At 37.7% G+C, this 26,728-nt stretch overlaps 1 protein-coding gene across 4 annotated transcripts in view; it reads left to right on the top strand.

The window, feature by feature from the left end:
* Window positions 1-26,728, top strand: part of CNTN3 (contactin 3) — a 331,836-nt gene that overhangs the window by 174,236 nt on the left and 130,872 nt on the right. For all 4 annotated transcript variants that reach the window (XM_032411781.1, XM_032411779.1, XM_032411780.1 and 1 more), the window contains one exon: window positions 7,592-7,687. In XM_032411781.1, the coding sequence (XP_032267672.1) occupies window positions 7,592-7,687 (96 nt within the window). The remainder of the gene's footprint in view (window positions 1-7,591; window positions 7,688-26,728) is intronic.

The following is a 26,728-nucleotide window of genomic DNA, read 5'->3' as shown; positions in this document are numbered from 1 at the left end:
TCTCTCAAATACAGAAAATCTTTAAAAAATACTGAATACTTAAGTCTGCTTGGAAACTAAGAGTACACCTGTTTTAAAACCTCTTTTAAAAGGCCGGGCTTACAATAACAAATCTGTTTGCAATAGACATTTTGGGGACCCAATGTGACATCCCCTTTGCCCACCTTAATTTATTTGCAGGAGGGTAGACAGTTCCTTGCAGGTTCACAGTGGAAGCTCTGATGGGTATGGAGGAATTATTGCCCTCAGTGAAAACCCTGCAGTGTTGTGGTTGGGAGCCTGCGTGTAAATGCCCCAGACTCCATCTTGCAAAATGACAGTTCTGCACAGCATTTGTCAGCGTGTTGGAAGTTTTTGTACAATCAAGCCCTCCTGGACTCTAGTAGCAGCTTCTTACTGTCCTCTCTCACTCCCTCCTACCTCCCGAGACCATCTCCCACACACACTCGATCACCTGAGGCTCTGCTTTTGCAGAAACAAAACTGAAACACTAGTGAACTTTGTTGAACAAGCCATTGTTTTTACATAAGGGAACATTTTTATTTTCCAAAGACACACATGTTGCCACAGTAGAATTTTCCCTTAGGGACTTCAGAGCTGATTAAATGTTTTGAGAATCGGACTGGTATATTAAATAAGAAAGGGAACAAACTAAGAGGAGACACTTTGAATTTGGGGATCGGGATATAGAGCAGAAAATAATGGTTATGTTTTGGACTTGCTGATACTGAAGATGATGGGGCGTCAATTGGCTATGTCTTAATATTCAGATTTGGGAGATCTTCCGGAGGCCTCTGTGTGTGTCAGGAAAAAAAGGAAGAAAACTCATGGTCATCCTGCAAAACACAGTTTGTTTGCATTTTTCTTTTCACAGTGGCACATGCTTTAATGAGATTTTTCAACTAATTGAAATTCTACCACTTGTAGTAGAAGCTGAATCATTTCCTGGGATTCTTCTTTATTTATAACACCTGGTACCGTGGAAATGAAGATGAAAACCTTAACGAACTGAGATTTTGATTTTTATTGCCTTTCTGGGTATGTTCATTGAGTTTTTTTCTTAGCTTTTGTATAGGAGTATGCAGCTTTCTTTTACTAAAAGCTATCCGATTCTTTTAAAGACAGTCCTGTCATTTACACTGTTCAGGTGGTGATTGAATTTGGTAACTACAAACCACTAAGTATTTCCACATTATACGTTAAAGACATTTAAAGCATGACGCACGGAAGACTATTACATTGCCTATACCTGTGTTCCTTTGGCGGTTTATTTAACTATCACTACTGGGTAATATTTTGCATTTTAATTGAAAAGGAACTCTTTACCTCATAGCATCAAGTAGAATTGTGTTACGCAAGTAGTAAAGTTCACATGCCGTTTTCAGCGATAATGATTTTTAGTAGTTTCTCATGCTCTAATTACAAAGGACCACAAGGTATTTGGAGGCAAAGCTCTAAATTTTTAAGCTTTAGGACCATTTAGTCAGCTGGTCAAAATTTCTGACATATTGCCACTTTTATGCTTCCTTTTAATCCTCTTCGGGAAAAAAAGGATTTGTTTTATTTTGCAATCTTTTATTGTCATCCTTTTTTGTATTTATGACATATCCAATTGCACGTATGTGTACCTGATTCAACATACAGCCTTTGCCAGCATTTCACATAAACTGTTCTACACAGAATTCTTTGGTCAGATATGTTTAGGATACTCTAATACCCATCTGACATTATTAGACCTCATCAGTGCCTATTTTATGTTAAGGTCTCTGACTTACTCTGCATTAGGAAACTCATTTAATTTGGCTCAACACAGCATTTCCCAAACTGACTTTGGTGGGAATTCTTTGGCTGATTTGAAGTCCTGCAGAGGTAGACTTTCACTGTAGCCCTGCAGTTATACTCAATAACATCTCACATATTCTATGCACTAGGTGATTACCTGAATTAATCTACATGGAGATACCAGCACCAGCAATATGTAGCAAGTGGAATTAGATTCCAAATTGAGCACATGAGTGTTAGGAAATCAGAGTCACCCCAGTCTTTTCTTTGTTTGCATCGCTGGTTTCTTATGGTCTTGGCTTCCTCTCCACAGCTTGGGGAGATGAACCTAAAAGTAAAGTCCTTAAGAAGTCCATGGAAAATCTGCTCCATCCAGAAAATCAACAGACAGGCATCAAGGCAGACTATTTTATGTGCCAGGAATGATCAGTGTGAATTTTCACAGGGGAAGCAGTCTGAATGAGGAGTGCACTTCTTTCCTGACTCTACACACCTCCCTTTGATGCCAGGTCTTGGAGCTCTGGGATATCTTAGTACAGCATTCCAGACTGTGGGTGGTGTGGAGGAAGAGTAAACAAAATAAAAGGAAATACGGAGGTCTGGAGTTTCTCTTTGTTTTTCACTCAGATTTCCCCAATTGTACATGTATTCGTGTGTATGTGTGTGTGTGTGTGTGTGTGTGCATGCGTGTATTCTATACAATTATATCACATATGTAGTTTGTGTATCCACTACTACCATCAATATCCCCTTTTATAACCACACCCATATCCCAGCTCCCACCTCTCTAAACACTGGCAACCTGTTCTCTATTTCTAATTATTTTTAATTTTAAAAATATTATATAAAGGGAATCATACAGCATGTAACCGTTCAGGATTTTTTTTTTTCAGGCAGCATAATTCTCTGAAGATCTATTCAAGTCGTAAAGTGTATCAGTAGTTTATTGCTTCTTATTGCTGCATAGTAGTCCAGGATACCTCTGTGCCACTGTTAACTTAACCACTGACCCGTTCTAGGACATCTGGGCTATTTCCAGTTCAGGGTTATTGCAAATAAAGCTGTATTAACTTTCATGTATAGATTTTTGTGTGAAGGTATGTTTTCATTTTCCTGGGATAAATGGGTGATATGGTCGTTGTGTGTTTAGTTTTGTAAGAAACTGCCCAACTGTTTTCCAGAGGGGCTGTAGCATTTTGCATTCCTACCAACAAAGTAGGAGTGGTCCAGTTTCTCCACATCCTTGCAAGGTCTAGTGTTGTCACCATCTATTATTTTTAGCCATTCGGATGTGCGTGCTGTGCTATCTCATTAGGGATTTACTTTGTATTTCCCTGATGGCTAATGATGCTGAACATGTTTTCACGTTCTTATTTGCCATCTCTATATCCTCTTCAGGGAAGTGTCTGTTCAGCTTGCTTGCCCATTTTCTAACTAAATAGTTTTGTTTTTTATTATTTGAGTTTTGAGAGGACTTATGTATTCTAGATACTATTCATTTGCTGGGTAAGTGGTTTGCAAACATTTTTTTCCCAGTCTGCAGCTGGTCTTTTCATTGTCTTCACATGGGCTTTCATAAGGCAAAAGTTTTTTATTTTGATCAAGTCCAGTTTATTAGTCTTCTCTTAATGATTCAGGTACTTGTTGTCAAGTCTTTTCTTATCAAAAACTCCATGCCTAGCCCTAGATCCCAAAGATGTTCTCCTTTGTATTTCTCTGAAAGTTCTATAGTTTTATTATATTTAAGTTTCTGATTCATTTTGAGTTAATTTTCATATATGAGTGAGTTTTAGATCATTTTTTTGTTGTTGTTTTCTTTTCTTTGCTGGAGGGGAGGTGGGTGGGGCGATGGGGTAACTGGGTGATGGACATTAAGGAGGGCACTTGATGTAATGAGCTCTGGGTGTTATATGCAACTGATGAATCACTAAACTCTGCCTCTGAAACTAATAATATACTATATGTTAATTGGATTTAAATAAAAATTAAATTAAAAATTTTTTTAAAAATCAGTTGAGCATATTTACATGAGTCTATTTCTAGGCAATTTTGTTCCATGGATCTGTGTGTCTATCCCTTTACCAGTACCACACTGTCTTGATCCTTGTGTCTATAAAATAAGCTTTAATATTAGGTAGAGTGATTATTTCCACTTTAGTCTTCTTGGTGAACATGGTCTTAGCTATTCTAAAGGCCTATGCTTTTACATATAAAATTTAGAAAAAGCTTGCCTGTACCTTCAAAAAAATAGAAGCAGAACAAATTTTTTAAATGTGCTGGAATTTTGTTAGTAATTGCATTAAACCTACATATCAGTTTGCAGAGAGTTCATACTATGTTGAGTCTTCCAGTCCATGAACACAGTACAACTCTCCATTTGCTTACATTTGATTGTTTTCTATCAGTATTTTGCCACTCTTGGCATATACTTCCTTTGCATGTTTTATTATCTGTATACCTAAGTATTTCAATTATTTTGGAATGATTATAAGCAGTTTTGCATTTTTAATTTTGGTTTCTGCACGTTCAGTGTTAAAGTGTCTAGAAATCGTATCCTCTATCTTATTTAACTCATTTATACTGAGAAGTTGTGTTTTTTGTTTTGTTTTGTTTTGTTTTGTTTTGTTTTTGATAGATTCCTTCTCATTTTCTATTTAGACATGTCATCTGCAAATAGGGGTAGTTTGTTTCTTCCTCTCCAAACTGTATCCTTTTTATTTCTTGTTCTTTCATTCTTGCAGTGTTTAGAACTTTTAGTACAATGCCAAGAGTGTTAGGTAAGAATGGACCTCCTTGTCATATTCCTGATGTTAGAGGGAAATCCTTCAGTCCTGTATCATCAAATATGATGTTAACTGTGCTTCTTTGTAGATGCTTTTTCATCATGTTGGTTTGTGATTAAAGTCCAGCTAATTAGAAGTTCCAGAATAATTACAGAGTTTGCCAGAATTTGAAAAGGAGACAAAAATAAATTTCTGAGAAGTTTCTATCTAAAAAGTCCTGGATTTAGTTTTTATTTATTTTGACTCATAAGGAGAGTTTGTTCTAATACAGTTCTTGCCAAACATGGATTCCATGCAGCCTTCAATTGAGTTTGGGTTACACATGTACCCTTCGAGTAGGTATTTCAGTAACCTAAAACTTTTTAGACACTTATTAGACTCCCTTTATCTCTGTAGCCTTTAGTGTTCCCCCCAAAGGGAGGAAATCTTGCTATATTTTGTCAGGTGTTCTTATTCATCAGTGTTTTTCCTTTGTTGACCCCTCTGTCTGAGCAGAATCTCCCTCTCCACCCCCCACACACCATCCTTGATTTGACTGAGGAACTGCTGCTCTTTCAAGGCATCTCTTCCATCTCTAGGTTGAGTGTTTGTTCCTCTGTGTACTTACCACGATAAGAGCAAGGTTCTCACTGTTGGTGTCAAGTCCGTCTCTAACCAGACAGGGCTCTCCTTGAAAGGAGGCTCCAGTGATTTATAGTTCAGAACATGCTTGCAGCAGGCTGAAGTCTTCAGTGGATACTTGTTCAATAAGTGACTGCTTCACTTTTCATCCTTGCTGCTAAATGGATGTTTCAAAGCTTCTTTACCTCATGAGCATTTTCATATGTTCCAAAAAGTTTGAGATACGTTTTAAGATACTTAATCTGGGTTGAACTTGCTACATCTTAGTAGGAAGCCACAAAGTTCTATTTTGTGTGTGCAGACTTCAGCTAGTAAGCTTGTTAAAAATGCAGATCCCATTCTAATTTACTAGTTTTAAGTGATTTCCCAGATATCTGCATCTGTAATAGGAATCCTAGGTAATAATGATGCAGGTGGTCCTAGACGACACTTGGAGTAACATGAACTAAGAATTCAGGGGATTAGGTTTTAAAGAAAACAAAAATTCATTGTAGTCACAGTGATTTGGTAGCAACAAAGCCCTGGAAAACATGTTGAAGCCAGTATAGGTATTTTTCTTTTCTTTCCCTCATGTCTATGCTCCACAAACTGACTACAGGTATCCCAAAAATAATGTTCTTTGCCCTTGTATAGAATTAGAGACAGTATCAATGCAAGTGTCTAGAGCAATGGGCAGGTCTGTTCCAGGCCCTGTTAGTGCTTTAATCAAAAGGGATTTTTACTTTTAGGGGAGAAGAGACATTATTAGTTTCCATAGAACTGTTTTATCCTTTTTTGCATATTCGAGCTTAGAATCAGTGATGAATCACTTCCATGGTGTGAATTTATGTAACAGAATAAAACAAGAATTGGGTAAGAAATTAGCAATGATGACACATACTTGGTTGCCAAAAATCGTCATTTGATATTATTTTTCCATATATAGGCTACAGTCTGATATGATGCGCTCCCCCATTTAGATACTGGGAAATATTTGGATGGTATGGTTTTGCAGTTCCAGCTCAGGCACACTTCAGGAACTTTAATGTTTTGATTATTTTGCATTTTAGTTACACATTTAAGATAATATAATACTGTGTTATCATATCGTTTTCGTAGGGGAACTTCCTGTTAAAATAAGTGCAGAAACACAATTTTTTCTTCTTTTATGGGCGCACATAGTGAGTTTTGCTGAATAGCTTTATTCCATGCTTATAACCTAGTAATTTAATGCTGTTTTTCAGTAACATTAAAATGAGACAAGTAGACCTTCTTATTTCATTCAATCTGGTAGGCTGATTTAAGGTGCTTAGAATATTCATAGCTGTCTACAGTCTGTAGTTTTATCCGTTTGAAGATAATTATTTTGCTTTTTACCTTTTTCAAGGCAGAGTTGAAATTTTCCAAGTTGTGTTCTGAAGTAGACACACTGCCTCACCACATAGGTAATTTATATGAACCCTTAAGAGCTATGAAATGAGTGTATTCTTTCACAAATTGACAGTGCAATTGTTCTGATATATAAAGTGACACCACTGAGTATATTAACTGTGGAGTTCACAAGTTTTGGGTTCAAAGAAACAGATTTTTTCTCTTCTTCCTTTTCCCCCAAAGGTTTAAGCTTTGTTCAAAATGAACCAACAGAATTTTCTCCCTTCTGTAATTTATGCTGGAGAATGAGAATCAGAATTTGTTGTCCTGGACTGTGACTGGAAGAAATTAAACAGTTTAAAAAAAAATAATAATCACTGCTGATCAAAATAGCATTTGCCTTGATTGCTTTATTAAAAACTTGGGGGAAAAAAGAGTCTTTGGACAATTATAAAAATGGTTTTCATTTTTTTCACAGCTACAAATATAAAGAAATAGGTGGACCTAGTTTACTGTGATCCTTTGAATTCTACCTGGATGGTAGTTTTCGATGATACCTACCTGTATGGAAGTATTTATAGGTAGAATAAAATTTATTTGGGCTACTTAGGATAAAATATTTTAGGAGAGAAATTCATGAATAGCTGGCTTTCATTAATAGGTAAAGCTACACGTCTTCACGATTTGATGAATCACTATTGCAAATGTGGATATTGGTCTATGTATATTTTTGGTTCAAGATACTTCATTTCCTTCTTTGAGTCATATTGTCTGGTTATTTCATTCCAATATGCTTCATCCTTTGGGATAGCCCAGGCCACTTTTGACACTGTTCCAGCACCACAGGATTAATGGGTCTATATTCTTATCGTATTGCTGAATTTCTAAGAAGCCTTGATAAAGAAATCAAAATCCTAATTTTCCTTCTCCAAGCAAATGTTCTCCTCTTGAGATTCCTGAGAAAAGGTTTTAAAAATTACCGGATTGTCTCTGTGTGAAGATTTTAATTTGTATTGCCCTTTCTGAAATTCCGTTTTGTTTTGTTTTCAAATCAGATCTTGAAAATTTTAAAACCAAAATGAGAAGTACGGTGTCTGTGCGTGAAGGCCAGGGAGTCGTCCTGCTCTGTGGCCCACCGCCACACTCTGGAGGTGAGAAGTGGTCTGTTTGTGTTTTTTGTATTTATTGAATAAGTTTCAGTGCAAGACCAACAGCATATGTACTGTTATTGCTTCCTTAAATTACCCTAAGAAAATTGATAACCCAAGTATTGGATTCTGTCAACTGAGTTGGAATATAAGAAACTCTACAAAAGATAGTTCATCCAGGGAGGTTTATAAACATAATTTATTACAGCAAGGAGTGTTGTAAAGGCAAGTGAGATCAAGTTTGTTTCAATTACCTAATGGTGCTGAACAATGCTTATTACACCTTATCATTTGTTATTTAGTTTTAGACCATGACATACATTCGAGTCTTTGTGGAGTCTTTGTGGTTTCCTTCTCTCTACCCCCCCCAACTCTCTCCCTTTTTCTCTCTCTTTCTCTCCTCCTCCCTCTCTGTCTCTCTCATATACACACTTAAACATGATGATTAATATATGCTGTTGGATCTCTTTACATATGATATACATATGAAAATGATACGTGTATGTATATTCACATCATTTTCACATCATTTTCATTGGGGTGTTGGAATTACAAATTTTATGCTACATTGGTATAAATTGAAATACTGCTAAAAGTTCAGAAGCTTAACAAAATAGCTACCCGAGTGAATGAACTTCACATATGAAAATAATTTAATAAGCATTGCTCCCCAGTAAGAGCCTGGAGTGTTGGCTCGATTTTACTCTCATGCTTACTCCTGCAAACTTGGTCACTTGCAGGAACAAAGAGGGCATTATTAATGTATAAATCACTGTTCTTGGAGAAACAAGCAATTCTGTTCTTGAGAGGATGGGAATTATTGAGAGATAAACAGGTTAGAGAGGATCTTCCTGACCAGAGGCAAAACTGAGAACTCTTCCCATCATAGTGAAGTTTATTCAAATGAAAATATGATGGACTTTGTTTTGTGACATACAAGTCCTTTACCACAAGTGACTTGTCAGTTTTAATCACAAAACCCTCAGTCCAATAAAACAAACACATCCCATTTTCACTATCTTATCACTTGAAGTGTATGAGCCAAGGGAAGGTTGCAAGTGTAGGGCTTGATTAGCAGACATGATTGCCATGATGTTGGGGGTATGGGTTTACACTGGGCTCCCCAGTCTACTTCAGTAGTATATATTTTCTGGAATCTTGAAGTTCCAAGGGAATTTTAACTTGGAAGGGAAACAGTCTCTCGAATACAGATAAAAGTAACTGAGCTCAAACTGGCTTGAAGAAAATAGGGAGTTTCCTGGCTCCACATCACTGGAATGATTAGTTGGCTTCTAGTTGAGCTGTAGGGTTGTCAGAGAGATGCACCGCCCAGATAGACTTGCTGCCTCGCTGTGGGTAGTGGGGTCAATGGAGAGCCTCTAGGTCTCAGCTCCCTCCCAATCTCCTCAGCTGTGGAGTGCCAATTGCCCATAGTCTCACCCTGTCTGCAGCCGCCCACATCTGGTGACTCATCAGGGCAGGAATTAAAGGTCAGCCCTTTCTGCTCAAGACTAGGGAGTTCTGAGGGGCCGTCCTTCCAGAGCCTCCTGGGAACATGTCCAGGGCATTGTTGGATCATATCACAGTTGGACTTCTTTCTCTTCCTAGTCCTGCTCCTGCTTCTTTCCTTTTATAAGTTTTGATCATTGATAAACATATTTTATCCCAAGCTCTGCCTCATTTCTGTTCCCTGAGAACCCAGTCTCCCCTTCTGCTGGGGCCACAGGTTCAACCAATTTCATGAACAGTCATCCTTTCCTTCTGTCTCTTGGTTCTGCTTCCCTCAATGTTGATTCCATGTAACGTAGACTCCTGGTGGTGTCAAAGGTGGCCTCCAGCAACTCCAAGCTCTTGTGGTCCCTTAATGCTAGAGATCCTAATGGACCAGACAATCTTTTGTTCAGTGGCTCTCGATTTTAGCTGAATCAACCTTATTTAGGAGATGATCCCTATAGCAGGGAGTTAGGGTCAGCTCTGTCTACTGATGAGAAAGACCTATTTTCTAAAAGAAAAGAGGGTTTTGTTGTGCAAAAATGAGGCAGTGTATTAGAAAGAATCAATGGCTAGAACTACATGTAGTAAGGAAGTTTCAAAATAAATTTATTTTTAAAATAAATATAAAATAACAGCTGGAGAGTCTTGTCTGTGGTGAGTTTCGGAAATGTTGGCCTGATTTAAGATCCTGAGTGATCTTTAAGTGTTTTTATGATAAGATTATTTGCTGATAACAAAGAAGGGACCTTTCTGTTGACTAAGCTGTTGGATGGAACATGTTCCAAAAGAATCTTTTCTAATATTGTGCAATTGGAGAACTGTTGGTGACTTCCTGTATTTCTCTTCTAATTTTTTAGAGCACATAGGTTGGGGTGACTGTGGAAGTCAAGTAGGATTGTAGATGAAGAAGGAAAGAAGCTTCCCCAGATAGGACACGTTAGCACTGAAGAAGCTTGACCATGCATGCAGTTGTAAAGAACTGAACAAAAGCATACCTTCCTCAGTGCTAGATTGTGCAGGAAAATGATCAGGGCTGGGGTGTCAGATTTAGATGCTGAAAACAGGATTCTCATTGATCCAAGTTTGCTTAATGCTAAGATACTCACAATTTACATTGACTGCGGTGACACATTGGCTTGTGAACTCCTTGAAGACAGAGCCCAAGTGACTGTTGGCTCTGCACCCAAGGGAAAGTGAACGTCAGCACATATGAAAATAGTTTAATAAGCATTTAACAAGCAGCACAAGGCTGGTTGATGTAACAAGTAGTCAGTGAATATTGGTTGAACAAATGCACGCATTCATGAAATAAATAAAGGAATCCTTTTATTAGAGTTGGTCAGTTATAAAGGCTTTTTGAGAAATCACTAGAAACTTTGTTTCTAGAGGTCCAAGCATCTAACAACCAGTATGCCCTGGGTGCCAACCAGACAGGTGCAGGCACTGACAGATGAGCGTGAACTCCAACCATAGCAGCCAATAGCAGCCCTGCTTCCCAGCCCTTACTGACTTAGGGAGTTGTCATTCGATGAAGGGTGTGAGGCAGGTCACAGAACAGCTGAAGCTGCAGTGCCAGGGTTTATCAGTCATGTGATATGTGGCACTCATGGCCCACCCTGGGACCTGTAAGGCATGCACTTTTGCCTTTCTCTGTCTTCACCATTCTGCATTACCTTCATTCACTCCTTTCCATTTCTTCTTGGTCCCTTCTCAGTGGCTGGAAATGTTTAATTATGTTGTTATTTTCTAATTACTGAAGACACCTTCATATTTTCTTCATCCACTGTATTCCTTACCAGAGTCATACCCTGATGGAGGCACAGAATGGCAAAATAATCATCGTAATAGTAAAAATAACAGCCCTAGTCTTAGGAGCCTCTATTTATGGAGTCCTCCTCAGAGGCTAAACAGTGTGCTGGCTCTTCATGGAAATCATCTGCTAGAAGATTCTTTTGGTTAAAAGTATGGAAAGGAACTGGTTGAGTGACAGTCTAAGGGTCGGGAAGCTTCAGTTCTGGAGATGCCAAGAGGCATAGCTCCCACCCAGCCAATACCTGAATGCCTTGAGCCCAGATTTCTTGCTTATAAATGAGAGATGAGGCAGGAGGCCAGAAAGTAAGTTTCAGCACTGAGCCACTCCTAAAATCATAGAACTCTGAAGAAGTAGAATTAGACCCTCAGTGCCTGAGTCCTGTGCCACAGCTTCTTCTATTATGGCACACCCCAAACCAGCCCTCAGGTGTCATTCTCTTAATGATCGTGGTACAAAGGCGCAGAGTCCTTAGTGAAAGTGTCACTATCCTAAGCCAAGGGCTTCTGACATTTCACATCAGATGCAGTGGAGCTAGTGGTTTTGTTTTAATATTCAAGGCCATTGTTTAAGGAAACACAAAAATCAGCAATGCCCAAAGTTCCCGTGAGCAGAAATCTCCCCAGAGTTCAACCACATGCCCAACTCACTGTATGTCCTAGTCCAGTGCTTCTGAGACTTTGATGGCAAATGAATCAACTGGGGACCTGCTAAAATGCAGATTCTGAATCAGTGGGTCTGGGTTGGAGCCCAAGATTCTGCATTTTCAGTAATCTCTCTCATGAAGCTGATGCTGCTGGCCCATGGGCCACACTCTGAATAGCAATATCCTAGCCTCTCTGTTCCATTAGGTGGAGTCCCTAATGACTTCCCTGTTACTTACTTCTGCCCTCAAACTCCTTCCTTTTTCCCTAGCCAGTTTCTTGGCCTAAACACTAGAATTTGTTTGTAATTTCAGAACCAAAATATCACCTTCCCCCCCGAGGACATCACTTTTTTTTTTCTTTCACTCACGCCTAAAGAGTCTTTCTCAAGATACTCTTCACTCAGATTTATTCCCTTGTTTGGTGACCTTCCTGGTCTCCAACAGATTTATATATATTTAATGTCTCCTAAAACTCTTGTCTTTCTTTTTTTCTAAGTCCTAGAGGTAAGGGGATTGCCCTTTTAATGTTGCCCTTGAAATGAAGGGGCCAGAGTCCCAAGCATAGGAAGCAATCATGGTTTTATCTCATGACTTCTAACCTCCCAGGTGTGATGTGAAAGGCAAACATAACCTTGAACTTGATGTTAGTTTAGATAAGAATTCATAGAGAACCTCACCAAGAACAAACTCTTCAGATGCTGAAATTAAATTATATGACATGAAGTACCTTAGCTGTTGATGGAAGCCATCAGTTGGGTGTATTAGTTTCTGCAAAACCCCTCTGAGAATGTCTCAGATCTCTGAGTAAGATGATGCTTTTACTCTTTTAATCACGATAAAAAGAAAATATCAAGGCACAAAGACACATTAGTTACAGTATGCTATGCATTTTTTAATCATCGAGAGATGTAATGTGTCCCCAAACAGCTTTATCTTTCCCACACTGCTTTCTGCCTTTTTCTTGCAGGGGGGTGTCTCAGGAGTCTCTAAAGGGTTCTATGTTAGAAGGACATTCCTCATTTGGTGATGTGGAGCTTGTGGCGTTGGGACTCACACCAAAGGTGTTCTGTTTGGGTTTTGGTTGTGTTTTTCCTGTAGCCAGCAACGTGATCTATAAGAGCTACTTCACTGCTGTTTATTGAAGGTCACAATAGCTGTTTTTACCTTTTTTTTTTTTTTTTTAATTTCCTGGCTTTTATTTCTTCTATTATTGGCCCATAGTAAAACTGTGTTAAAATCTCTTCTCTTGTGAATAAATTGTTTACTTTCTATTGTTCATTTGGGATAAAAATCAGAAATATTCTCCCAAAATAGACTAGGGAATTCTACATGTTAAAAGCCTAAATGAGGATACTAAAGTATGGAAACTGCATATATTATTTATACTGCTGTAATTCACTTATGCAGATAATTTATAAGGAAGTGGCAGCAACCTGGGGCTGCTTTGCTTAAGAGCAGTCACCATTTATTTGATGCCAATAAGAAGGAAAAATTGTTTCATGGTAGGTGACAATTAGGAATTTCTCTTTGGAATCCCTATAACTCCTAAGCAACACAGGTCATTGTCATTTGAGAGGGGTCTTATCTTCCACTCATTCTGTGACTTTTTTTTTTGCTACTTCCTGTCCATTGGCTTATCTACAGAACAACCCAGTATCTCTCCGAGGCAAGAGGAATTAGCATCCTCTTAGAAATTAGTTGGAAAACTAGGAATTGACAAGTCAGAAATAAGAGACTGGACATGGATTATCTGTAGCTTAATTATTAATCTAGTTACCAACAGCGTGAAAAGCTGGGAATTAGTGTAATTACCATGCAGTTGCTGATATCACTATAAAATCATTAGAAATTCAAATGCAGCAGAGAAATTACCCTATTATAAATAAGGTTAGAAGACTAGTTCATGGGCATTTCATGATAAATATTAACTGGACAGGAATTCAAAGGCTGATCAGGTTATTGCATACACGCCTGTTAATAAAGAGTTGATTTTTGTCCGAAGATGGCTGATGAAATTAATTCCGAGTAAGGAACAGGTTGTAGGCTTTCGCCGTATTTGGTCTCTGATCCAGCTTCTTGTGTCTGTGCTGTGTGCATGCTCTTCTTGAAATGACAGCCCTGGACACTGCCATCCACTTACAACAACATAGCCTTTGGGATGTTCAAAGGACAATGTGAGATGCCAAACAGCAGGTAGTGAAGGCTGAAGTGACTTAATGCTAAAAATTGCTTCGTAAATCCTGGTGTGACAGAGGTGAGAACTGTTAGCAACATACCCAGATGGCATGGGATTTACACCCTCTGTATCAACATCTTTGGTTGTGGTTTTTTGTTGTTGTTGTTTTGTTTTGTTTTGTTTGTTTTTTTGTTTTTACTTTCTTTCTTTCCTCAAGACTGTAAAGCAAACGTCATCTCAGGTAGCTTAGACAGGACAAGCCTGAAGCCAAGTAGAAATTTTCTGAAAAGACGTGTCCAGTTGCTAGACCCTTCATTAAGGTGACAAGACACCATGATGTGCTTTTTGATGGGATTTTTGATGGGATTAACTCAGAACAGTAATTTCCACAAATAATCTGTGAATGTAATGCCATTTTGTCTTAGACATTCGTTTTTCCTTGAACTACACTTCTCTACTGTTTATATTTGTAATTTCGTCAAACTTAAAACAACAGTTTCTTACAACACTTTGAAGTAAAGAATACAGATAAGGTTCATGGACTTTTTGGCTTCCATCACATTTGCATCACTGATCACTGTGTGAAGTGTTTCTCTGAGAACCCAGTGGTTTTCCTTTCCCTAGAGCTGAAAAAGTTGTATCTTAGCAGGCATTTATGCCATCACAAGTTGTGAGATCAAGATAAAGCAGATGACTGGTGGATTCCTGAGGAATAAGCATCTGTGCCTTAGAGTATATCCCTCTGAATGTGTTGCTCCTAACTGGGGAGAGGGGAGCGGACACGGGTAGGTTAACATGTCATGCCAAACGCTAGAGAATCCATCTGTAGACGGAATGAATAATATATCCCAATTGTAAAACAATTTTTTGAATCCATTTCAATTCTGATGTGACTGTTGACATTTACAGGAGTCCAAAATATTAACAAATTCATAGTAACATTCAGACAAGTATGTTCTGAGTCAATTGACACGCAAACTTCAGCTGCTATTATGTGGATAAAGCAAAATATTTTGATCTCTAAAGGAAATATTTGTTGTTTGTAGTTGGAAGTGGAGATGAAAAATCCTGTTTCTCTGAAGCACTTGAATATGGAATCTGTGAATTAGAAATACTCATTGAGTTTGCCTATTGTCCTTGTTTTTATTCTTTTTTCCATCCATCCATCCATCCACCCACCCATCCATCCATTTTATTCATTCATTGATTTACTCTTGCATCCATCAAATATCTGTTGATATATAAAAGATGTTTTATGTCTTATAATACTATTTTACTATAATAAATATAGCCCTTTAGTTGAATAATCTTAGTATTAAGTAGAGAAAAAACTGAGAGCATTGTTGATGAAACTGATAGGAATGTATTCAAATTAATATTTGTTGAACCTTACCCCAAACCTCTCCCCAAGTGAAAACTCCTGTAAGTGTGTAAGAAATAGAAAGATAAATAGGAATCCCCTTGTCCTCGGGGGCTTATGGTCCCACAAGAAGTGAAAAGGTGGGTTTGCTGATGACTGGTTAGCCCTGAAATAACAGTAATAGTATCATTGTTCAATCAGACACTGGGTTTATTGTTCATAATATCAAGGAAGGGTGTATTACTCTTATTCTACATTGACAAGCTGAACCTCATAGCAGTTAGGTGATTTGTTGAAAGCCACACAATAGTAGATTTGGGCTTCAGACCTAGATCTGTTGCTTTTTGAAGGAAAATTTTTCTATCTTCACAAAAATTACAGGCTTCAATTTTTTGATTTACATATTATCTGCCTTCTAGCATGATGTTCTTCAGAACCTTTTGATATATGCAAATACATAATTAAAATGTTTATAAGCACCTCTACCCTATACTTCTCTCTCTCTCTCTCTAGCTCTTTCTCTCCCAGACATACTTAGGAAGCATAGTGGGTACAAACCAGGCATCTAAGAGCTAGCTTGCTTGAATTCCAGTTCTAACTCTGACATTACTACAGACTTTGGACAAATTGCCTAACCTCTGAATCTGTTTCATATCTGTAAACAGGGAATAATCATAGAACTTATCCTTATAGGATGGTTGTGAGGGTTTACAAAGGTAATACATGTTACTTGTTTGAAATGTCTGATTTATTTATTAGACAAAAAAATATACTATAGTCTTAGTGTTTTTACTATATGGAAAAATGTAAAAATTTAAAATACCTAAATGGCGGTGCCTGAGTGGCTTAGTCGGTTAAGCGTCTGCCTTTGGCTCAGGTCATGATCCCAGGGTCCTGGGATCAAGCCTGGCATTGGGCTTCCTGCTCAGGGGAGAGATGCCTCTCCCTCTCCCTCTGCTGCTCCCCCTGCTTGCTTGCGTTCTCTGTCAAATAAATAAATCTTTAAAAATAAAATATTTAAATAAAAGTAAATCTATAAAGAGGGTTTATTGTATTTTTTTCTTTTACTCCAGAGGATTTTCTTGCCTGGAATAGTTGTACCCCACTTTGGAAAACATGGTTCTAGAAAATATTTGGATTTCCTCCCTCCTTCTTGGTTAATCTGTGGTTGGGGATGGAAGACTTGACATTTTTTGTTTAACAACACAGTGACACTTAGAAATAGAGGAATGGGGATGGCTTTGAGGTGCCTAGCCTGTACACGCATCAGTGACTGCCTGCCCCCAGGGACTCCCTGCCCCGTGGGCTGCACCTACGTGGAGCATGTCTCAGCTGGCCTTGGCTGACTGGCCCAGAGAAGGACACCGGACACAAGCTGGGCCAATCAGATGCTCTCTTCTGGAAATTTGTTATTTGACCCGACAGGAAATAATTCTGAATTTTGGAGTTTGAGGCAGACTTATTTCTATTATGTAAACTAGGCAGCCAAGAAAACTGATGCACATGGAGGAGAAATGCAGCCCTGCCAGGGATTAAGAGACCAGGCGGGGTGCCTGGGTGGCCCAGTCAGTTAAGCGTCTGCCTTCAGCTCAGGTCATGATCTCGGGGTCTTGGGATTGAGCCCCGCATCGGGCTCCCTGCTCATGGGGAGATTGCTTCTCACTCTCATTCTCCCTCTGTGCTCTCTCTCTCATTTGCTATCTCTCTCTCTCAAATAAATAAATAAAAACCTTAAAAAAGAGAGAGAGACCAGAAACAGAGAGTAAAGACTAAGGACTGCTTAGCATGCGAGTGGGCGAGCAGGGAAAGGGGCAGAGGGAGGAGAGACAATCTCAAGCAGACTCCCCACTGAGCATGGAGTCACATGAGGCTCTCAATCCCAGGACCCTGAGATCATGACCTGAGCCTAAATCAAGAGTCAGACGCTCAACCAACTGAGCCACCCAGGCGCCCCACTCCACTTACAGTTTATCACAGCAGCAGGCTTCATGCTTTTCCCTTCTACTTCATTCTCAGATCCCCTAAATGGTCTTCCATAGTACAATGAGAAAATCATTTTGTCCCACTCTAAAGACTGCAGAGTTTTCCTTGCTCTGAGTCTATCCACCCACAGATATAAGTCAGAAGGAGACTTAAGCCCATCAAGAAAATTACATGCATAAGCTGGAAGTTTAAATCCACCGTTACAGTGATAAGTGTTTCAACAAGAACTTATTTAAAAATTGCAGAGCTCTGACAGATGGTTTCTGCTTTAAGTAAAAATAAGGTTGTTAATTTAGTGCAAATCACGGATGGTAAAGGCTTTGTTTCCTAACATTCTAAGCAGAAATTGAGGATGATCATTAGTTGGTGCTTTTGTCATTAAAAACAAACAAAACAAACACCACAGTAGTACTAGGCGAGTCCTAAGACATAATCTGTGCACTGGTAAGAGGGAGAGCTAAACATTGGTTGCGTTCATGAAAATGCATTTATATGGACCTGGTGTTTTAATTAAGATTACAAGAGCTACGGTAACAAACCTGAAAATAGATTAGCTCAAACCAAACTGTGTTTCTTGTTTAGATAAGGTCCAAATCAAGCTCTCTGGCTCCATCCATTTATGCCCCTTCATTACAACATCTAAAATCCATGGTTATTGCCTCTGTCTCCCTCAAGCTGGCAGAAAGAAAAGGGTGAAAGAAGCCACATGGGTGGTTTTTATGCAATAGGTCTAGATGTCATATGTTACCTATGTGCACATTCTTTTTCGTTTGTTTGTTTAAGATTTTATTTATTTATTTATTTAGTGCTCATGGGGGGTGGGGCAGAGAGAGAAGGAGAGGGAGAATCTGAAGCAGACTCCGCACTAAGCACGAAGGGAACCTGACATGGGGCTGGATCCCATGACCCGAGATCATGACCTGAGCCAAAATCAAGAGTCGGATGCTCAACTGACTGAGCCACCTGGGCATCCCACCTATGTGCCCATTCTTTTGACTGGTCTCCAGTCACATGGTCACACTGAGAGCAAAGGAAGTAAGAATATGTGGTCCAGTGTGTGCCAAGGGAGAAGTGAGAACAGGTCGGAAGTATGGCTAACCTGTCTCTGCCATACTTCATTATATCTGTGCTTTTGAAAATGAGCACATGAGGACCTGAGACATAAGATACAGTCACATGTCTTAAGGGCTTGTTTGTGAACTCTAGTGGCTATGTGAGAAGTTTTATTTGGAGAGCTTCTTTAAAATGTTCATTCCATGATCCCAGTCTCTGAGATTCTGACCCAATAGTGCAGGGTCTTTCTTGGGAATCTGCACTCTTTATAAATGACTCAGGATTTTTGATTCAGATGGTCTTTGAGCAACACTTTGAGACACACTATCATCAAGTCATAAAAATTTAAATGTTTTAAAGAAATATTTCAAGGAATATTTCTTCATCGTTTATGATGAAGAAAGTATAAGCATTGATATTTCAGTGGTTGAATTTTATTAATAAGGACAATTTAGACTCTGAAAGGGAAATGGAATTCTTGGCTTATATAAAACATTGATGTTCATTTATTTATAAGCTAGGCAGTTTCTATCTCCGCTGAGTTTTTTCTTCATTAACATTAGCTCCCTTAGAGAACATAATTGTTAGTACGCCACGTGTAACTGAATATTCTCTGGCTTTCACACCTTCCCAGGTGTGGAACTATTGGTAGGCACCCAAAGTCAACTGTGATTGTTGATGGTCACATGAACTGAGCACCACTACTGGTGTTGGTAAAGATTGCTTAGCCTTTGGTCTTCCTGGGCACTGCTTGGCATCTCACCCCTGAGTAGTTTGGATCCATTCATTGTTATTATGTGTGTGTGTGTGTGTGTGTGTGTGTGTGTGTGTGTGTTTCATCTCAAGGGGGTATATCTGTCTAGTGTAAAACCCAGATTGATCTTGTAGGGAGGGAATTTCAAAATTGATCACTTTCTCTTTTTGGCCTCACTCTTATTTAAAAACTGTTTTTCCCTATTAATCATAGCAAGTTGGACTTTGAAATGATACCAGGATTTAACTCTAAGAAATTGTGAAATGAGCCATGTGCAAAGTTTTCAGTAAGATTACAAGAATCAGTTCTTAGATTCACAGAAATGCCACAGTACTCACCTTTCCATATTCTGCGGGGGCTGGCCAAGTGATGCAAATGAATGAGCACAGACAAGTTTTGAGGTTTGGATAATTTTTTTCCACTTACACGTTAAACCTTTTAACAGCATTTACTTTATTTGCATTTTTTTAACTATAGAAAAATACAGACGCTTTTTTAGTTCATTTAGTTTTTTGTCACACATATTTTCCATTTGTTGATTATAGTTGTCACCATGGTGTTTTTTCTAATGTCCTCTTAAATTCTTTAGACACAGGCACATTTTGCATATTAAACACATAGAGAGCATTTTCACTATTTATGGACGAAGTTTCCTTTGTATCAGTCAACTTTTACTATGTTCTTTTGTAGTAACAAATGACTCCAAAGTCTTGGTGGTTTACAGTAATGAAGGTTTATTTGCTATTTCGTAGGCTCTCCGGGGTGGGTTGACTGCAGCTATGTTGGATGTCACTTTTTCACTTTGAGAAAAGGCAGCCCTTGTCTGGGATAAGCCATTCTCATGATGGGAAGAAAAGAAAATTACCAGAACCATCCTGTCTGTTTACAAGTTCAATCATTTCCACACTCATTCTGTTTTGCAAAGCAAGCATTATGACCAGTGCTAATCAAATGGGCCAGAAACTATCCAAACCAGAGACAAGCAACAAATAACCTTAATAAAAACATAATCATATGCTCTCTTATTTATTTATTTTTTAGCTATTTGGCTTTTGAAATTGTCCTTTCAATTTCCCTACATTTGACTGGATCTAGATATGATAATTAGTTTATGTTATCCTAACTCTACCAGTAAGAAAACATAAGAATAATATATCTTGATGAAAAATGTCACCCAAAAGGTTCAGACCACCCAAAGGTTTCAAATGCTACTCAACTCCAGCTGGTTATTGCCATGGAGAAAGTACATCTTTGGATTTTTCACAAAAAGCTAGAAACTGTTATGTTGGCAAAATTACCCAAAAATGTTTTAATAGTGTGGGTTAAACAATACATGGTTCAAGGCTGCTGTCAGCCTATAGACTATAGATGGAGGTCTCTTCCTCAGGGACATAGAATTCATGCCAATTTAAAAAAATAGGCCTAATTGATTCAACAATCTGAGAGAATACAAGTCTGAGAGACAGTTAAGGTTATGGTTTATAGCCATTAAAAATTCACTTCTATGGGATTTAGGAGTAAATAAAGTAGAGTAATAAAATAATTCCAAACAAGGCTAATTAAAATAGCTAATTACGGGTTCCTGGAGACCTGCAGTGTTTGGAAGTCACATCTCATTCCTTCTAGAAATAGTTTTCCAAATTCATTTTACATACTTATTCTGAAGTAGTTAAGCATTCTCCCCTTCTATTTTACATCATTACTTTTCTTAGCAAATGTTTTATGACCCCAAAGTGGGGCTAAACCAGCCAATGAATCACAATAGAGTGGTAGGGGTATAATGTGTGGTTTTTATTATACATAAGTACAAACTCTGTAATTCTTGAGACTGAAACTGATTTTATCTGGAAAAAGGTGATTTCGGAAGATCAATGATAGATGTCAGCCAAGCCTAGTTCCCATGAAGAAGCATCATGTTCCCAAGAGTAAATACAATAACTCAGCAAAAACATAATTACTACTTCTGTTGTAGCTGTAAATAAGTTGTTTGTTGTTCCTGATGTAAATTTTTATATAAATCTAGAAATTTACAATTTTTTCTCATTTTTCTAATATAATGTTGTCCGTGATATCATTATATTTGGAAGTATTATGCGTTTTGCAGCTCACTCCTGTTACTTCTTTTAATTTCCCGCTTAATTTCTATACAACATGTCACATATTACCTGTACTGCCTTGTAATGATCACCTTCCACAGGTAAGGAACTTGATTATGCACTGCCTCCCTGACATGACCCTCTGATTAATGGGTTGATACATTAAATACAATGGGTAAAGGTAAATTCTGTGTTCCCACCCTAGACTTATTTTCTCTTGTGGTTTTATATTTTATCAGTGTATGTTATACTCAAAGACCATTTGTGTGACACCGAGCAGCATTTTTCACACTGTGTTCTTATGGAACAAGTATCATGTACAAATGTGAGGCAGTTTAAAAAAAACTACTTTTTCAAAAATACTGGGAAAAACAGAAGAAAACATTGTTCTTTTAGTTCTCAGGGCTTTTAAGAGTACAGTATTGAGTTTACATATCCAAGAGGACTCTAGCGTGCAGCTTTTCCCAAATTTACCTGACAAGAGAACCCTTTGCTTATGCAGCATCTTGCAGGACCAGATGTTCTGAGGAGCACACTTTAGGAGATGCTCATCTAGCTTGAAGACTGCGCACACCAGTAATTTTCAAAATGTCCTCTGCCGAGTCCTCTGAGGGTTTATGAAAGTACTTACAGGGACAGCTTAGTGTCCGTACCTCTCATTTCCTCTTCATAAGCATTTTTGTTTTTACTTATTTTAAATTTGTAATTCCATATGAATATTCCTTAAAGGCAGGATTCTGAATTGATGAGTTATAAAGAAAAGGAAGGAAAAGAGTAAGAGGGCAGCAGGGAAGGAGATTAAGAGGGAGGGAGAGAGGGATAGAGAAAGAATGTATCTTTTATCAGTGAACAAGTGGAGTCAGTTGCCTGAATTTGTTTATTTTTCTTTTGGCTGTAGAATTCTTGATATGTTAGGGGGTGGTTTGTTCATTATATCATAATGAAAATTGGGGGAGAAAATTAAGGGATGCTTTGAGTAGTTAATGTACTTCTGGCATTCTGTAAATTCAATTAATTATGTGTGGATCACATTACATCTGTTATAGTAATAACAACAGGCTGGTGTTTTCTGGTGGAGAAACTAGTCCATCAATCACCCATAATCATTGATCTTCAAATAAGGGGACCCATTCTGACTGGCTTACAGTAACCGAAGTGTGTTTTCAACGTTACTGCCAAAACATATTGTATTCCACAAATCTCTTAAGAAGGCCTATTCTGTTTCCACTTGAGATATGAAATGACATCTGAAGTGGTGATATATGTAGACTTAAAGCAATCTTTTTCAATCATTATAACCTTTAAGCACCACTGGCATCCCTCAGGATTCTTTGACCTTTTCTCTCTGTATTATGCTTTTTGACAGCTCAGAGAGAGCAGTAGTGTACCTGACATCTGGTACAAACATGAAATGTTAATTCTTGACACATACTTAATATTGCCAACCACTTACAGATACTTATATGATGGATTTTGTTTTTCCCGTGGCTATAACATGAAGTCTAATTGGGTTTTCTTAATACAGTGGTAGAAAGCAGTGAAAGTTATTTATATTCCAGTTTTCCATAGCTGTGGTTCTATCTTGGATTCATCACCATAGATTAGGCAGAAGGCATAGCCCTACAGTGACAGGATTTTGTTCTCTACAGTATCAGAGTAAAGAATAAGGGGAGTTAAAAGACTATTAGAACAAAACACAGACACATACGCACAATTGCAACACCCACAGGGTGTTATTATTAAAGACATTATTAATATTTCTATTAGTGAAGTAGACCCAAGGCAAAATTCCCTGTGTCTTACAGGCGTGGGGGTATTAAAGCAGCTATGACTTCTTTCTGATTCTTAGTGAAGTATATTGGAGATATGTATTCCAAGCTACAAGGCATCAATAAGAATCCTCAAGTAAATTGAAGAAGTGCTAGTTTGCTAAAACCAAGTCATTATGGTCATAACATCATAATGCAATGAAGGAATTCTTCAGACAGTAGAAGGATTTAGATGAAATTCAAAACTCAGTGGATATCCAGTTATCTCCAAGTTGGAAGAACTTCAAAACAAGCCAAGAAATGACTTCCTAGTCAAAGGAAGCAAGCATTAAACATACAGCCTGGGAATTTCAGATGGAGGTATTATGTAGAGAAGAGTTAGAACTAAATGTAAGACTGTTCTGCCCCCAAAATAGTACCTATGTGTATTTTTTGTTACATTTGTGAACTCCAGTGTCTTATGTACATGATTAGGGATAGATGCCTTGAATTGAATTTAATAGGAATTGTCACTACTAGCAGTTAGGTTATTAATATTGTGATAAGACATCCTGAGAAGGGACATAACATACCACCCTTATATATCTGCAAAGTTCTTGAACAGTTTGTGGCATGGAGAACTGCTTCTTCTAAGCTCTATGGAGTGTGTTGGTGAAAGGACTTAAGAACTTTTATACTTGGAATTGAAAAAATATTATAGAGTTGATAATTGTATAGACAGCCATACTCTTTTTTTAAAAAAAGATTTTATTTATTTATCTGACAGAGCCATACTCTTATCTTAGTCCTAATACAATCCTAGTAAAACTTAGGGAAACAACCTTCAAATGGTCTCTTTGTAACAAGGAGGGGACTTCATTAAATGACAAAAGGAGAGATGAATTGTATGAAAATTGTTCTAGAATGAGGATGCAAAAGCTTCCATTGCAGGGTAAGTGCACTGAAGAAAGGAAAGGAATCCTCTAGCAAAGCTGCATACAAGATTCCACATGGAAAATGGAGGAGAGGGCACCTGGGTGGTTCAGTCAGTTAAGTGTCTGACTCTTTGATTTTGTGTCAAATTATGATCTCAGGGTCATGAGCTAGAGCGCCACGTCGGGCTCCAAGCTCAGTATGGAGTCTGCTTGAGATTCTCTCTCTCTCTCTCTCCCTTTGCTCCTTCTGCTTGCTGTCGCTCTCCCTTTGCTCCTTCTGCTCTCTCTCTCTCTCTCTCTGTCTCCAAATAAATAAATAAATAAATCTTTTTTAAAAATGGCAGACATTTTCCAAACAATTCCAAATAGATTTACAAAGGTTCAGCACAATGTCTACCAGGAATTGCAGGGTGGGTGCGTAGGTTTGAGAATGGCTCCAGCAATCTGGCCCAGTTTGGAAATGCGTCAAGAGAGATTCAGATTGCAAGCCAGTTTCACGCCTCAGTCATGTCCCCTCCAAGGACAGGAACAACTTCCAAATCCAAATGCAGTTGAAAGAATTAAAACATGCACTGCCTCCTGAGCATACCCTTTTCTTGCCTTTCTTATTTCTGTGATACCTTTTAAAAACCAACCACGGTGACTATACTAGGGAGATAATCCAGGGATAAGATTTGCTCAGTGCAAACCTTTTATTTTAAAGGCCTACAACATTATGTTCTGGAGCATTTTGTTTTCTTTTTCTTAAACACTAGTTAGATTTTCAAAAGCACATCAGAAATATTCCTAGTCTTAAATCCAGGGATTTATAGAACACAGAGTTGCAAGACCAGTGGGAAATGAATTTCCTTTGAAGCACATTAACTTGAAGTTTCCTGCCTCCCACACTGGAGCAGAAATTGTTCAAACATCATTGTTCTTCCTCCAAGTTATAAGCCAACTGCAGGAAGCCCATGATTGCCTGGGCCATTCTGGCTAAATTGGAAAACATTAGGTCAAAGAAAGGTTAACTAGAGACTCCTCATGTTTCTCACAACTACCACCACTGGAGAACCTATTGTATATGTATATGGCCTCTGTCACACATTTCCTATTCTAATAGGAGTAGTACTGTGATTGCTTTAAACATCAGCAAGATAGACTTTATCAAATTGAGATACCTTTGAATGGACACGGTATGGTGTTTTATTTTGCCATCAAGTATTTATTTACCATCAAGTATTTATATTCCAGACTTGCTATTTAAGAAGCTTTTGTGGGTACAGAAAATTCTGGGTCCTCTACTTAGAACATTTGGCACGCCTATATTTTGCCCCCACCTTCGTGTTTTCTGTCAAGATTCTTCTACTACCCACTGAGTAGATGCCTTCTTCAGTTCATTGTTTCTCTGAAGTTTCACTTTGCTTTATCTTGAGCACTACAGGGAAAAATATAACAAATACCAGTGTAATACTTCAACTTAAAGCAGAGTTCAATGTTCATTTGCAATGGAGAAATGAAGGACCCTTTCTACTCTGCCACATCATTCTGGAAATCTTTAGGTCTGAGAACATGCTGCTTAGCACAAGAACTTTTATTTTTTCTTTTATGTCTTTGAATAGTTTTCAAGATACACTGTAACAAACAAAGTGGAGTTGTCATTTTAGCCCCGAAAAAAATTAATAAGTACATGTTCACTGCTAAAATTCTCCTATATATCTTTTCTTTATTGCTCTCTTCCTCTGGCGGAAACAAAATAATTACTAGCAATGAGACATAATGTAGCCACTTCATTTTAGCTATTTATTTCCTTTGTGTATTTATTTCCTTTGCGTATACACATTGTACCCACATGGTTTCTTTTCCTTTTGGCCAAATTATAGATTTGCTAAGAAAGAAAACTGGATGAAGGAAAATTGCGCACGTGGAGAAAGGTGGTGTTTATTGACATAGTCTCCACTGCATATAGTTAAATTAAGGAACATATAAAAAGTAAGATTTCAAAATGAACTCAAGCCTTTCCCTTGAAGATACTTTAAAAAAAATAATTCATAGTGGTTTTTTTTCAGATAATAAAAGCAATGATGCTTATTATAGAACATTTAGAAAATTTAGTAGGTTTAAATCACAAAGGTAAAATTACCCATATTACTGCAATGCCAAAATAGCCATCATTTGGGTCTATTTACTCAGTCCTATTTTTTTCTTACACATATTTTTTTCCATAATTGAGAACTACTATACAAACAAATTTGTACTTTTTTCTATTAATGTTATAGCTTAAGCATTTCCCTATGTGATATAAACACATTAGAAATAGTTTTTTTAATAAAAAGAAATAACTATAACTATAAAAATAATGTCTTTAAATCATTCCTTATATTTTTAGATGATTACCATTTTGTTTCTCATATTGGGCACATTTTTCTTCTAATTTGTCGGCTCTTCTTACTTTGTTTAGTGGATTCATATTTGCCTGCTTATTTTGCCGTACTACTGTATTAAAACTTTTTATAGTTAAATCTCTTTGATTTATATATGATTTTCAGCATTGGGTATCATTCTTCATAAAGTCCCCACATTACGTATATGTTCATTTATTTTTCTTTTAGTATCTTTATATATTTTAAAATTTTCGGTTCAATCCATCCAGAATTTGTTTGGTATAATTTGTGAGATTGGGATTTAGTGTCATTTTTTGTTAGATGGATACCCAGCTATCCTAATGCTCTTCAATGGATAATCCACTCTTTCACCCACTTATTTAAAATGCCACTCCAATCACTTAAAAATTATGGTGAGCACTGTGAATTGTGTAAGACTGATGAATCACAGACCTATACCCCTGAAACAAAGAATACATCATATGTTAATTAATAAATAAATAAATAAATAAATAAATAAAAAATATCCTATAGATAGCTTCTTACATACATACATATATGCATACATGGATCAATTTGTTTATTCTTTATTATTCACTTCCTACAGCATCACTACAATATTTTAA

The sequence above is a fragment of the Phoca vitulina genome, unplaced genomic scaffold, assembly GCF_004348235.1.
Source record: "Phoca vitulina isolate PV1807 unplaced genomic scaffold, GSC_HSeal_1.0 scaffold13, whole genome shotgun sequence".
Taxonomy (NCBI): domain Eukaryota; kingdom Metazoa; phylum Chordata; class Mammalia; order Carnivora; family Phocidae; genus Phoca; species Phoca vitulina.
The sequence above is the reverse complement of the archived record's forward strand: the minus strand, read 5'-3'. Positions and strand labels throughout refer to the sequence as shown.